This window comes from Acanthopagrus latus, chromosome 18 (genome assembly GCF_904848185.1).
Source record: "Acanthopagrus latus isolate v.2019 chromosome 18, fAcaLat1.1, whole genome shotgun sequence".
Classification (NCBI taxonomy): Eukaryota; Metazoa; Chordata; class Actinopteri; order Spariformes; family Sparidae; genus Acanthopagrus; species Acanthopagrus latus.
This window is the reverse complement of record NC_051056.1, coordinates 27,237,076-27,250,068: the sequence shown is the minus strand read 5'-3', so window position 1 is coordinate 27,250,068 and position 12,993 is coordinate 27,237,076. Positions and strand designations below refer to the sequence as shown.

The following is a 12,993-nucleotide window of genomic DNA, read 5'->3' as shown; positions in this document are numbered from 1 at the left end:
AAGTCATTAGAATCAATTTTCTTGCTATGAGGGATATTTGGACCAAACTTCCTGCAGATTCTTTAGATTTCTGTTGAGATATTTCAATCCAGATCAAAGCAGTGGATCCACCGACTGACTCCAAAACTGCTGACTGCACCTGGAATAAATGACTATAAAACAACTAGAATTGTGGCTGTCAGAGGCAGCCTAAAGCACCTGTCTGAGTTTAAAGTCTCAGACTGAGTGAATAAAAGATGAAAACTGTCAGGACGCTCATACCTTTTTTTTTTTTTAAAGTCCTGACTGAAGTATAAGTCACTCGGCTTCATTCTGCAGACTCTCAAACCAAGACGGCTCCAACACGATCACGGTCGACGCTTTAAATGTTAAGTACGTGCAGGCAGCTTTCATGTAATCAGCGCTCCATATTGTGTAGATATGGACATAAAGACAAAACTGACACCGCCATGAAGAAGTGTACAGCTGTGTTGTAAATGTAGTGAAGCAATGGAGCATACCGACAAGCAGCGCATCCCTCTCGGAGTGAACGGGACTGTGAGGTTTCTTCTCTGGGAGACCTTCCTTCTCCTGGCTGCAGGACACCGCGGACGAAGCTGTTACATCCTGAGGAAACACACAAACACAACGTCTCTTGTGATCAAACGCGGCGCTGAAAGACGCGCAGACGGTCGCACCTCAATTAAACACCGACACTACTGTAAAAATCTAAACAGGGCCCTGGGTAGTAACAGCGTCACATTACAATCAATTTACGTGGCTATGCTGCCTCACAAGTGTGTAATAAGCCCGCAAAAAGTGTTTGAACTGTAAACAAACGCAAAAGCAGAAAATGAAACACAAAATAATTTACATGAAAAGGAAAAGACGATGAGCTAAAAAGATGAAGGAGCGGGAGAATAAAGCCAGCAGCTAGAGTCTTGACGGAGGGGTGAAAACAAAACAAGGGAGAGAACAAACGACGCTAATGATCAAGCTGTTGTTTACTGTGAGCTTGTGACAAACCTCATGACACACACAAGTGAAGACAGAGGGGGAGAAAATCTGGATGCGAGTGTATGACAACAGGACGATATGCAAGTCTCATATGAGTGAAGTTTCATCAAGGTGGCCTGGTCTACTCAGGACACGGTGGCCTTGTCTGTGTGCATGTATGTTCACATTCCTGCCACACAGGTCCTTCATTTCCTAACCCAGTTGTGTCTAAGAGATTTATTCAGTGACAAGTACAGTCCCTGTGAAGGTTGGCCTGTAATGATATGTCATGTCAGTGGAAGAGTTAAGGGAGGAGAGGAAAGGGGGAGAAATAAGTGGAAAAAAAAGAAGAGGAGGGAGGGAGGGCAGAGTTTAGTGTAGGATTTGTTTCCCCACTTACACTGACTTGATTAGCGCTCTGTTCGCTCCCTCTGTCATCTCGCTTTAACGTCTCCAGCTAGAGTCAATTAGAAAAATGAGAGGAAATGTCAGTGACGGACAAGTCACACACTAATGCAGCCAGACGCACCCAAAACTCACTCGTGACCCTCAAACACACACACTGACACGCGTGTATAAACACGGCCATCGTCAGCCTACTTTCAGACGGACTTTTCCCTTCAAGTATTGGGGACGAAGTCAGAAGAGGAAATTCAAACAGTTTGAAATAGTTTGTAGCTCCAGAATAACAAAATAATTGGTCTGTGTTGAAAGTAGAACCCGACCCATAGTCAATTTGTAAGGCTGCTGCGGATACAGACATTATGGAAATGTGGTTATCAAACACTTGTTACAAAGACATGTAATGAAGGCAGCACATTTGACAGTTTATAAGAGAACTTTATTGCCCAAAGTGACAGCAGTGCACTGACATAATAAAATCCCCCAGGTATTTAATAATAATATATTAACCAAAGCACTTTTTTCTACATTTCTTCCTGTTGAAACTCGACTTACTGCCTCACAGACGTGTGCATCACTGCTCCCGTCAAGTTGCCGTTTACCTCCACGTCATGTACAGAGACTTTGAAGATATGTAGTAAAAGGCATTGAATGTAGTCTTTGGTGAAATTAAATTCATCAGCATATTGAGAAGTTTGATTTAAGTGAATAATATCCAGTCTGTCTTCACTTAGAGATGATTCTTACAGAGCGCAGAGGACAATACAAAGTTTCATCACATGCTGCAACGGCAATAACCTCAAGTATCAGCACAACAATGAGCATACTGTGGACTACTGCGTGTGTGTGTCTGCTAGTGTGTGTGTTCCTTGTATGTGTGTCCACATGCTTAGCCAACAAATCTGATTCTGACAGAACACAAAGCTGTAGCCATGAAGGCAAATAATACCTCAAACATTCATGAAGATGCAAATAAACTCCAAATTAAACTTCAAAATTCTAAAGATTCTTCACACATCTCTTACACCCACAGAAGATCCCAACAATCACCAGTTTGAAGGCACCCAAGATTATTATCAACCACTCAGTATCCCACCACATGTGAGATATGGTTGTAATCGCCCCTTCTGTGCCATAGATTTGTTGTTGAATAACGGTAAATGGACGGTATTTCTAGTCTCAGCAGCCACTCAAAGTGCTTCACAACACATGTCGGCAATCGCCAGTTCACAAAGGCAGTTCTAGTCCTGGAGGTTACCATGCAATTTACTGGCTGCTCATCAGGAGCGATAAACACTCGTACACTGATGGAAGAGCCATCGTAAGCAAACTGAGGTTCAGTATCTTGCTCAAGGACACTTCCACATGTAGACTGCCCACCGACCAACCAAGCCACATTGTATAAATTCCTGAGTCATGGTGACCTTTTGACTATTGGCCACCAAAATCTAATGAGGTCTTTGAGTCCAAGGGAACATTTACGCTAAAGTTCCCTGAAGGCGTTCCTAGTATTTATTTATTTTTGCCTTTATTTGGCTTTACTGACAGTCCAGCTGAAGAGATGACAGGAAACAGGATGAGAGAGAGGGGGAGTGACAGGCAGCAAAGGGCCCCGGGTCAGGACTCGAACCCGGGGCCGCTGCAGCGAGGACAGAGCCTCTGCACATGGGACGCTACCAACTGAGCTAAACGACGCCCCCTGCAGAGGCGTTCTTGTGGGAATAAAACATTTTCACGTCGTGCACATCAGACAACACATATGCTGATACAGAGACGTCCAATAGCTCCAGTGTACTGTCAAAGATGAATTCAATCAAGGCACAGCACAGAATACATGTGCTCAAAGAATACCTTCTCAAAGAAAATGCTATTAAAGATTACCCCCTGACGTACTGTTTAAAATGATTAAAGTAGCTTCACTTTCATGCCATAAGGCTGCGATAACATGACAACGGCTCTGACAGGTGAATGACGAAAGATGACATCTCGAGAGAGGATTTAGGAGACGCTGGGTCTGATAAGGTAACCACATTATTAACCAGACACGCAGGAAATGATGCAGCGCTGACAGGGACAATCCTGCATCAATGAACACGGTGAATGAATGTTTTCATGGTGTGATATGTAATCTACCATCCAACGTAAACACCGAACAAACCTGTCACATCGTATGTGAGGAGCCGATGTCCCGTATGATGTGTTAATACACCGCACGTCTTGGTGCATATAGCCAGTTATGTATACAGGATGTGTTTCTATACCGACTGCATGCCAAGAGCCTACGTATGCCAATTCTTCTCCACCAGGTGATGAATTAATATGAGAAGAAGGTTTCACAGAATAAATCTACACATGTAAGTAAAAACTGACACATTCTATTATCTCCTGGCCAGGATTTTATGACACAATTCAAACGTTTTCAGTTTTTTTTTTTTGCTGCTCCAATCATCGTTATTTTCCAACAGTGACTGATTTTTATCAGAGGGAGTATTTTGCTGCGTTACATGATGAGACGTCACAGCGATCTAATGTAGACCGAGTGTGATTTAGTGGCATGAATGAACTGATGTTTCGAGAGCTGTATGTGACTATCAGAAAGCTGTGACCAAGATATAAATGTTGTTGGTCACTTGGGGGCAGCACAAACGGGCTGTGATGCTGAACATTTTGCAAACTAAGTCCAATGTTTACTCGTAATCTTTTAGCGCTGCTTTTGGTCTCCACCAACTCCTGAGCAAAATATTCCACTGTTTTGCTGCTAAATGTTGCTTTGGGGTGCTGGGATCTTATCTAAAAACACGGCCGGGGTGAAGAGAGTGAACCAGAACACTAAAGGTTTAGAGTTTTAGGGTTATAACCAACATCTCTGGCTTTGTCTTTTATAACATCTCTGTGTTGAACGTATGTAGTGGAGGTTCTCTTACTTGCAGGGAAAAAAGAAATGTGGGATTGTGATGAAGCTGTGGCTCGTCAAGCTCTAAAATGAAGCACATTTTATTCTTATCTCCGTTGACCGACAGTCACAGTTCTTCCACCACCAGTACATTTTTTTTTTCCTTCTTAACAACCAACTTCTCCCAAAGAAACATCTCTCTCAGGTTTTCTAACCCCATCAGTATTTATTTTCAATACACATGAATGGGAATAAAAAAAAAAAAAAAAAAACAGAAGTCAGAGGCACCAACATGTCACTGCATTATTTAAACGTTAAGACTTATAGGTCAGTTACAGCAAACGATCTGTAGCTTTAGCTGAAATAGAGCTTTAACTGTGTTGGCAGCTACATGCATCTTTTATGACCTTCCGTCCTTGCTTCTGATTATCTGGTGGACTGACTTTTTGTCCATTTTTGTTACAGCTACTGGCAGGGCTCATAAAAAGGTCAGTCAAGCATGGGAGCAATGTTTAACAAGTATGAACTTTTGGCGCCATGTTTACCACAGAGTGCGTTGCATATCAGCACAGGATAGTCAAACCCACACCACATACAGAATAATGATGCAAACAAATGCCACTGTTTGCAATATTGTGACAGCACCTTAAATCCGTCGGGAAGAAGCCGATCCTTTTCTCCAGTGACATAAGCAGCTTGTAACCGTACAATTGTCTCATGAGTTTGTCCAGAAATAGCCTTCCATATGGCGCTGTCATCTCCTTAACGTCACCTGAGGACAAAATCCTCACTGCGGTCCAGATGATGAAGTAACTCAGCCACTATACAGCTCTATATGAAGAGATAATCCTCCAGAGAAAAGGAAGAGATGAAGGAAAAAATCCTCACCAGCAGAGAAAGAGAACAGCCACAGAAGCTGTACCTAAAGTCTTTTGTTCCTGCAGAAAGAAAACCACCTCATCCTGTATAACTGTAGTCTCGTCTCCCCCCGGGAATCAAACCTATATGCGACCGACGTACCTGATTCATGATAGAAATCTTGGTAATGACAGGTCATTATTTCATTTCATCGACAGGTTCTACAGTTCTGAAAAAAAATGTCCTTTAAATTTTTTTAAGAAGGAAATGACTGCAAATAAATAACTTACTTGTTTTGAAATGAGCACGATGTTAATTATAAACAAAAGTGTGCAGGACTGAGGACATCTGGGGATTTAAGGCAACACGAGGCCCAGATGCTTTCAGCTCGCCCACAGCTACACTGAACACACCCATAGTAGAATCAAAATGGCGGCAAAAAACAGCTGAATGGAAAGACAGTGAGGGCCTGGACACTCTAAACCAAGGTCGGGGTCAGTGGCGACGAAGACAGCCAAAAAGCTGCACCTGAAGACACTCGACTGTGATTGGTCCACTTGTGTACATCACATTGTCCAGCTTCTCCTCCAGTGCTTAGTGCCGGTTGTTTCCCCGGTAAAATCACTGCAACCTTTGACTGTTGCAGTCCCTCCTAACTGGTGGACAGGCCCGTCCACTCTGCCTACCCCAGAGACACAGCTGTGAGATGAATAGGTTGGTGTATTTTGAGGGAAAAGTATAATTATCTGCATTGATTTGTTTACCTGAACAGCCAATCAGAGTGTTTTCTTTCACTGACAGGCTCCTCCACACATTCAACATGCTCAAATTGCCAAAGAGCTGCAGACAAGGGCCGACTAGTTCAGGACACACTGTTAAAACTGGGGCAACGGATTCTCTCAGTTACTGATGGGTGACCGTCGGCCCAAAAACCCATCCCGCCAGTCCTCGCGCTTCTCTACAGGAGCCGCAGAAGTTAGAGGACAAGGCACTGAGAACAGAGAAAAAAACTATTCACATAGTTCAAACATGTGCAGCTGAGAGACCTTCCATCAAATCACAGCAGACAAACTCGAGCAGCTCTGAGAATCAAAAAGATGACCTGAGAGCAGAAAGCAGCGCAGCGGAGTCATCAGGCGGCACTTGACAGTACCATTTTAGTATTATCATTATCCAATTACATAGCTGATTGAACTTGAAGCTCATTGTCATGTCAGCCTTTTTTTTTCCGCTGGTGCCATGCTGAGCCATGGCAGGCCGGTCTGAAATGGGAAAGTAAGCAGTAGCGAAGCATACCTGAACTTGAATAAGATCTTTATTATTATTATTTCAGTGGGTGACCTGCAGTGAAAGGACATCTTTGTTGTATTTTTGATAAATGCGCCTGCCTCTCATGGAGAAGAAAAGCAGTGAATTACAGTATTTCTGCTTCCTGAATGGATCAGGGTGGTTCGCTCTCTTCACAGCTTTTGTCTGTGTGAATATCCGGGGACAGCTCATCGACAGCACGGAGCAACAAACTGCTTCACATGCATACAAACCTTTCAGTCTCCCGTCAACCTGAGCAGCCTCATTACAGTTGTTTACTTGCGTACCTCACTCATACAAGGGCACCTTGATGGTCACGGTTAAGCAAAGATGCTTTATTCCTCGACATAATCGATCTGAAACTCAACTTTTCAAAGAAACAGTTAACTTCTACTCTGACTTTCTATAAAATCCTCACTCCTCCTGAATCCCAATAACCAGGAAGAAAACAGTCGTTCTCATCTCCTATTTTATGGTGTAACATCAGTATGCAGCATTACAAAAAAGACGAAATGGAGGACACGGCAGTCATGGCGATGAATGTACCCGAGGTAATTTTCTTAAGTTTATGCAAACGTTTTTCCGCTTTTGAACTACATACAGTCAAATAAATCTCATTTGAGTGCAAAAGTTCATTGAGGGATTTTTGGTGCCCTCACAGTGAACAGCTTAAGGCTGCATCTTGATACGAGTCTGAAACAGGGAGAGAAATCTCCGTGCAAAGATTCTTTTAAGAATTATTATGGCTTTTTTTTTTTTTTAGGGTAATACGCTTTAAGATTTCACTCTTATTCATTTGAATCTTTAACACTGTTATGAAATCAAACCACATATTTGATGAAGGGTAAGTTGGTATTTACAGCTTGTGATTCAGTGTTACTCTTTGTAATTTCTGTAACTGTAACAACAACAACAACAACAACAACAACAACAACAACAACAACAACAACAACAACAACAGACCTTTATTGTAAAAGTACAATATTTACATTATCCCAAATGTTTCCAACAATGTTTAAACCCAGAGAAATCCATCATTCTATTCAAGGTAACAGTGCATTTCACGTTGTTTCATGTTGTTGATGCTACAACTTCTTGCCGAGCGACCAGACATCCTGAAACTGAACTCAGGACAGATGTGAGTTGCGGTCGGTAACACGGATCCTGGCTCTTCTCCTGTATGTCCCGAACATTAGAATAAACCTGGGTTTAGATTAGTTCTACCCTCAGACAGCATTAAACACTGATTGTTGTGGAACATTGTTCTATTGCGGCTCTCGATCAGCTACAGCAAGAACTCTGCTGTAGCTTTTTAAAAAGTCCGCAGCCTACACAAGTTATAGCTGTTGCTTCTCTGCAGCAGCAGTAACTGTGGCTGGAGGTTTTATTTATCAAGGTTGCACACCTGTCAGTCTCATTACTCTGAACGTGATATCTCAGCAATGCAAGGTGGTAATTCTAGTTTTCTAGCTGCAGTGAGTAGCATAGCAGGCAGGCGGGCCGTGAGTAATCTGACATGGACAGGTGTGACAGGCACGGCTCGAAAGATTGAAATACAGTTTTTTTTTTTCTTAAGTAACAGATAATAATTTACACACTGTTACATACAACAAAATGACAGTGTTTTTTTTCATTATAACTAAACATAATTAATTTTAGCCTTGAGTTTTGCTTCGTGTTTTACTTCCCTGTCCTGAATGTCTCATCTGAATCCATTTTGCCTTTGGACATTTTTCAGACAGATTTTCATTGATAAAGGTGATTGTTTAAAAATAAAGTCAACATCTCACATCTTCTTCACAACATCATCAAACTATGTCTGTTGTTGTCACTGTTTTGACTGTGAAATGACATGTTGTGTTTCTACAGAGAAATTAAGATTCATTTAACCCGTGAAGACATTTATATTCACTGTAGAAGGAAGTTAATCTTATTCAGTTGGTACGGCTTGTTTTATTTCAAAGGTAGAAGATGCTGCATTGGTTCTTTTGACTTGCAGAGGCCAGTTTGCATTGCTTTCAGTTTCAGTCAGACTTTAGATGAGAATGCAAATTACTGTACCTGTCTGCAGTCTATACAATCACATGTATACATGGCAGAGAAAATATCGATCCCCTGGAGAAATCCAGCTCAAGAGATAAGAGTTCCCAGATCCTCTCCCCCTCGATTACCGTAACCAAGATATTAATTTACTGGATCAAAGTCTGTTGTAACTCGGTACCTTAAGTGCAAGTAAACACATCACAGATTCTCGCTGTGTATCTCACAGCTGTATCAGAACTGTATTAAGTTACTGCTAATGCAAAGCAAACATTTCCCCCACTGCTCTTAGTTTGCATTAAAAGCATGGTGTGGATTTTATTATGAAGCAGCGGTTTGCACTGACCGCAATCATTCATTAAAAATGCATCTACAACGATCACAGCCTGACGGAGGAGACAGAATACACCGACTTTTCTTTGTTAGTACGCCTGTAGGATTAAACATCCTTTGACATTTTGATTGAAATATCTTCATATTTTCCTTAATTTTCTAGCCCGAATCTGAAATGGTAATATTATACGTACTTCAGATTTGTTTTTGTCTCCTTTAATTTCCTCTTTGTAAAGTCTGGTTTCATGCCGAAGATCTCGACTGCTTGTTCATTACGTGCCTTCAGTGCGAACTTCCCGTCTTTTTATTGACTGTGCACGGTTGATTCGGGGATAAATCATTCGACACCACTTTAAATGCACCAACATCTCTGATAAAACGCAGGCAGCGATGTGCTGAATCATTTTCCAAATATGAGAAATTCGTCACGCACTCATTATAAAGTCATTTCTCTCTAACTAGACCAGAAATTAGGCGTATTTTTAGTATAGACATTTTCAAAACCACATGAACATGAACACCAAGTGACTGTAGATGTGTTTGTCTGTTGTTATTCTGACCTGGAGCGTGTGTGTCGTCTGCAGGTTGTGCAGTCCCGCCTTGAGGTTGTGTATTTGGTTCTTCAGCTGCTGTTTGTCGTCCGTGCTCTTCTCAAGCTCGGCCTCTCGCTCCTTCAAATCGTCCCTCATTCGCAGGAGTTGCTAAACATAAAAAAAGAGAGAAAATAGGTGCATCTGACACAGGGTCTCGGCAACAGCAAGACATTAACTCTGATCAATAAGAAGGTAAAAAAAAAAAAAAAAAAAAAATCCTGCAGGGGAAATTCACAAAATGTGGACTGCCTCTTGAGCTTCTTCACTTAATGTAATGCTGCACAATTCATCAGTTACAGTGTTGCTGTGCAATGTGTGTCAAGTGAGGTGAAAAATGAGCAGCGGCCCAGAGACGAGGAGCCGGTCAGTAACGAGGACCTGCACATAATGAGCTCCTCTGCATATCTGGGACCTCATTCATACTGTGTCGCAAAAAGATGTTTTCTGCTCATACAAGTTAATGAATGATGCAATTACACCCTAATACTTTTACATTATCCATTGTTATGACCTGTCTGCATCATGTCTTATTATTGGTTTAAACCTAGACAAAATATCACAGGGGAAATATACTGTATTAATTCCTGCTGCGATACATTATTAATACACTGGTGCCAAGTATAAAGATTATTTTAAAACATGCAGACACTCTGAATTAACTTCCCTGCATGTTTGTATTACCGGAGTCTTCCCTTTATGTTTCCTCGTAGTGTTGCTTATCAAATGAGTGAGGATAAAATAAAAGGACATTAACCAACATCGACAACAAGAAGAAACTCACAGAGGGAAAATGGTGGACAGAGTTACACAGAGTGAAAAGTAAGGTTTTTGTTTCTTTCCTTAAAGTGAAACTCTCGCCAAAAAGCAACCTAGGCTTTTTTTTTGTGAACGTACCCGAGTAAAACCTTCATAAAGCATAATCACGACGAAAGAGGCACTTTTAAGATTTACCATGTTTTTGTTTTCACGTCAAACTCATTTTCAATGGGAGTGCCTGTAACCTGGAGGACAGTTAAGGTGGAACGCTCCTAAAGCTTAGTTCCATATAAATGCACGGACAATTTGTTGTTTTGTCATTAAAGTAAAACAATATTGACCCTGAAGTTGAAAAAAGATCCTCAAAAAAGAAACACTACCAAAATCAAAAGCTGGAAAACTCGTGTGAGATATCGCGTGGATAGTTGTTGCCGGAAGACAATAGTTCCACCTCAACTGTCCTTAAAGTTATGCTGCATTCAGAGATCGATACTTCTCTGCTGGCAGGACGGTGGCGAGAGGAACAAGCTACTGCTAACATGAGTTGTTCAAAATCATTCTTTTTAGTAAACTGTGTGCACACAAACAATGTTCTCAATGCTGGTGTTCATGTGTAGAGACCCTGGTGATACTACGAGCAAAGTTTCATGTTGTGTTGAGACTTCTTACTGTTTTAAAAACAGTGATTTTGATGCCATCATTAAAGTGCCCGTAGCACTCCCATTGAAAATGAGTTTGACCTGAAAATGAAAACAAGGTAAAGTGCCTCTTTCATCGTAATTATGCTTTTACACAAAGGTTTGAGTCATATACATTCACAAAAAAAAAGCCTAGGTTGCTTTTTGGCGAGAGTTTCACTTTAAAAAACATTTGAACTCCAGTTTGGCCTTTATTTATAGTTGTTGTGTGTATGTGTGTTAAAGAGGCTCTTAGCTGAGGCTCCTCTTTGAACATGGGTTCATTACTCTTGTTAAATGTGAATAAATATATACATTATTTACATGCATTACAAAACAATACCTGCTTTTAGCCTTTTAGGTTTTTTTTTTGTGATCGTGCAAGTTCATCACAGTTCTGACATTTAGGGACAAAAAACCACACACGAGCACAGTCACATTCATATTCACACCTGCGGACAATTAAGAGCAGTTTCAAAGCGCTTTACATGGTGTATCTTAAAATATTAGCATGTCCTAAATCAACATGAACAGTCTTTGTCACCAGGAACCCTTTGAAATCTGAGCGGTACCTTAAAACAGAATAAATTACTGTGTGTACTAATGTTTACATGATATTTGTGATGTTGCTTGCTAACAAGCAGATACCTGAATTATAAAAAATGATCAGACAGGATCATCTTTGAAAGTACTGCACAGTGAGCCTGGTAATTACTTTGGAATGTAATTGAACCAAGAATTCAGACATCAGTGTCTATGTTACCCTGTCACGATGCAGACAGAACGCAGGTAAAAACAAACACTTCTTGATGTAAATGTAAGACTCAAACTCTGAGGTCATAATCCCGATTTTCAACAGATTGTATCTCCAAGGGATTATATTGTATTGGGAACAGGTTGTGTCTGAGATGCCAAGGTTTCCTGATGTTGAAATTGGACATGATTGTTAGAGGAAGTGCACCTCGAGGACTGAAAATTGGAGCATAAGGGTGTAAAGATGTGTTGCAAGAGGTCACCACTCAACACATTATTAAATGTAAGTCCCAGAGCAGAAAATTAATTTTGAGGTTTGACTCTAAACTCTGAAATCAGAGCGGTGACTGCAGAGCTGGAGCACAATTTGTTATAATCTACACTTGGTGCTGAATAGACTATTGGCAAAGCACCAGAGGCAAATCTCCACACACACATATGTGTTTCTGCCCCTCAGAGACTGAACCTTGTCACAGTGATAAACAGAAGATTGTGGTTGCACTGTGCAGCTCCCTGATGTAAACTTGTATGTGGATGTGAATGTGTGGCGCTGGGAAAACAACAGATGTGCTCAGCCAACCTTTCATAGGTAAATATAATCTTACAAACGTCGGCACTTGGGGTTCTGGTGTTATTGTGAAATGAAGGAAAATGTGGTTAAAGATGATATCTAACAGCTAAAAGTGTCGACAGAAGGATGCTTTTCGTTGTTTGAACGTGTTTGTATGCAAACTTTCGTCATACTTTGTCAAGTACAGCGACATGTATGTTTTGTCATGTGTAGAAAAGGCTGTTGCAAAAACAATTCATAGGATTTAACTGGGGAACAGGTTAAAATAAAGGCAATATAAAAGTCTTTTTGGTTTCAACATCAGTTCTCTCTTTCAGACTGACTCGGGTGACGCGTGGAGCCACAGGATCATTTTACCTGCTGACAATATTCTGCCTTTTGAAGGCCAGAGAACATAACTATATTAAAGACTGCGGAGAGAGAGCAAAGTGTTCAATTGAGAAAGACACATTTCATGAAGGTGATTACAATGCACTTTGTCAAATGAGATGGAAGTGGAGAAAAGCTCTTCTGCCTCCCCTGAAAACAATATTTTCTTTGACATCTCCCCGCTCAAGGAAAAGTAACTGCAGGCTGGGGCTATTTGACAACACAGCAGGTGATCAGAAAAGTGGATTGCCGCCTGAGGAAGCGTTTTCTTTTTCAAATTGGATTACTAAATGTTCCCGAGGGTAATATTCTATTAAATATGGCCTAAAGCTACACTTCTCAATGCCGGTCCTCAGGACACAAAGACTTATCCCCCCCCCCCCCTTTTTTTTCGGGTCGTTTTTCCTATTTAAAGGGTGTCAGGCGCTATTATTCAATCAAACAGCAAGAAACTGATTCACATCC

The 12,993-nt window shown here is 41.1% G+C and overlaps 1 protein-coding gene across 4 annotated transcripts in view; it reads right to left on the bottom strand.

The window, feature by feature from the left end:
- The window catches only part of LOC119007349 (ecto-NOX disulfide-thiol exchanger 2-like), a 170,488-nt gene that overhangs the window by 5,604 nt on the left and 151,891 nt on the right, over positions 1 to 12,993 (bottom strand). For 3 of the 4 annotated variants that reach the window (XM_037076963.1, XM_037076960.1, XM_037076962.1), the window contains 3 exons: positions 9,370 to 9,510; positions 1,376 to 1,432; positions 501 to 606 (listed from right to left, as the gene is read on the bottom strand). In XM_037076963.1, coding sequence (XP_036932858.1) covers positions 501 to 606; positions 1,376 to 1,432; positions 9,370 to 9,510 — 304 coding nt within the window. The remainder of the gene's footprint in view (positions 1 to 500; positions 607 to 1,375; positions 1,433 to 9,369; positions 9,511 to 12,993) is intronic. The other variant, XM_037076961.1, reaches the window with a different exon arrangement.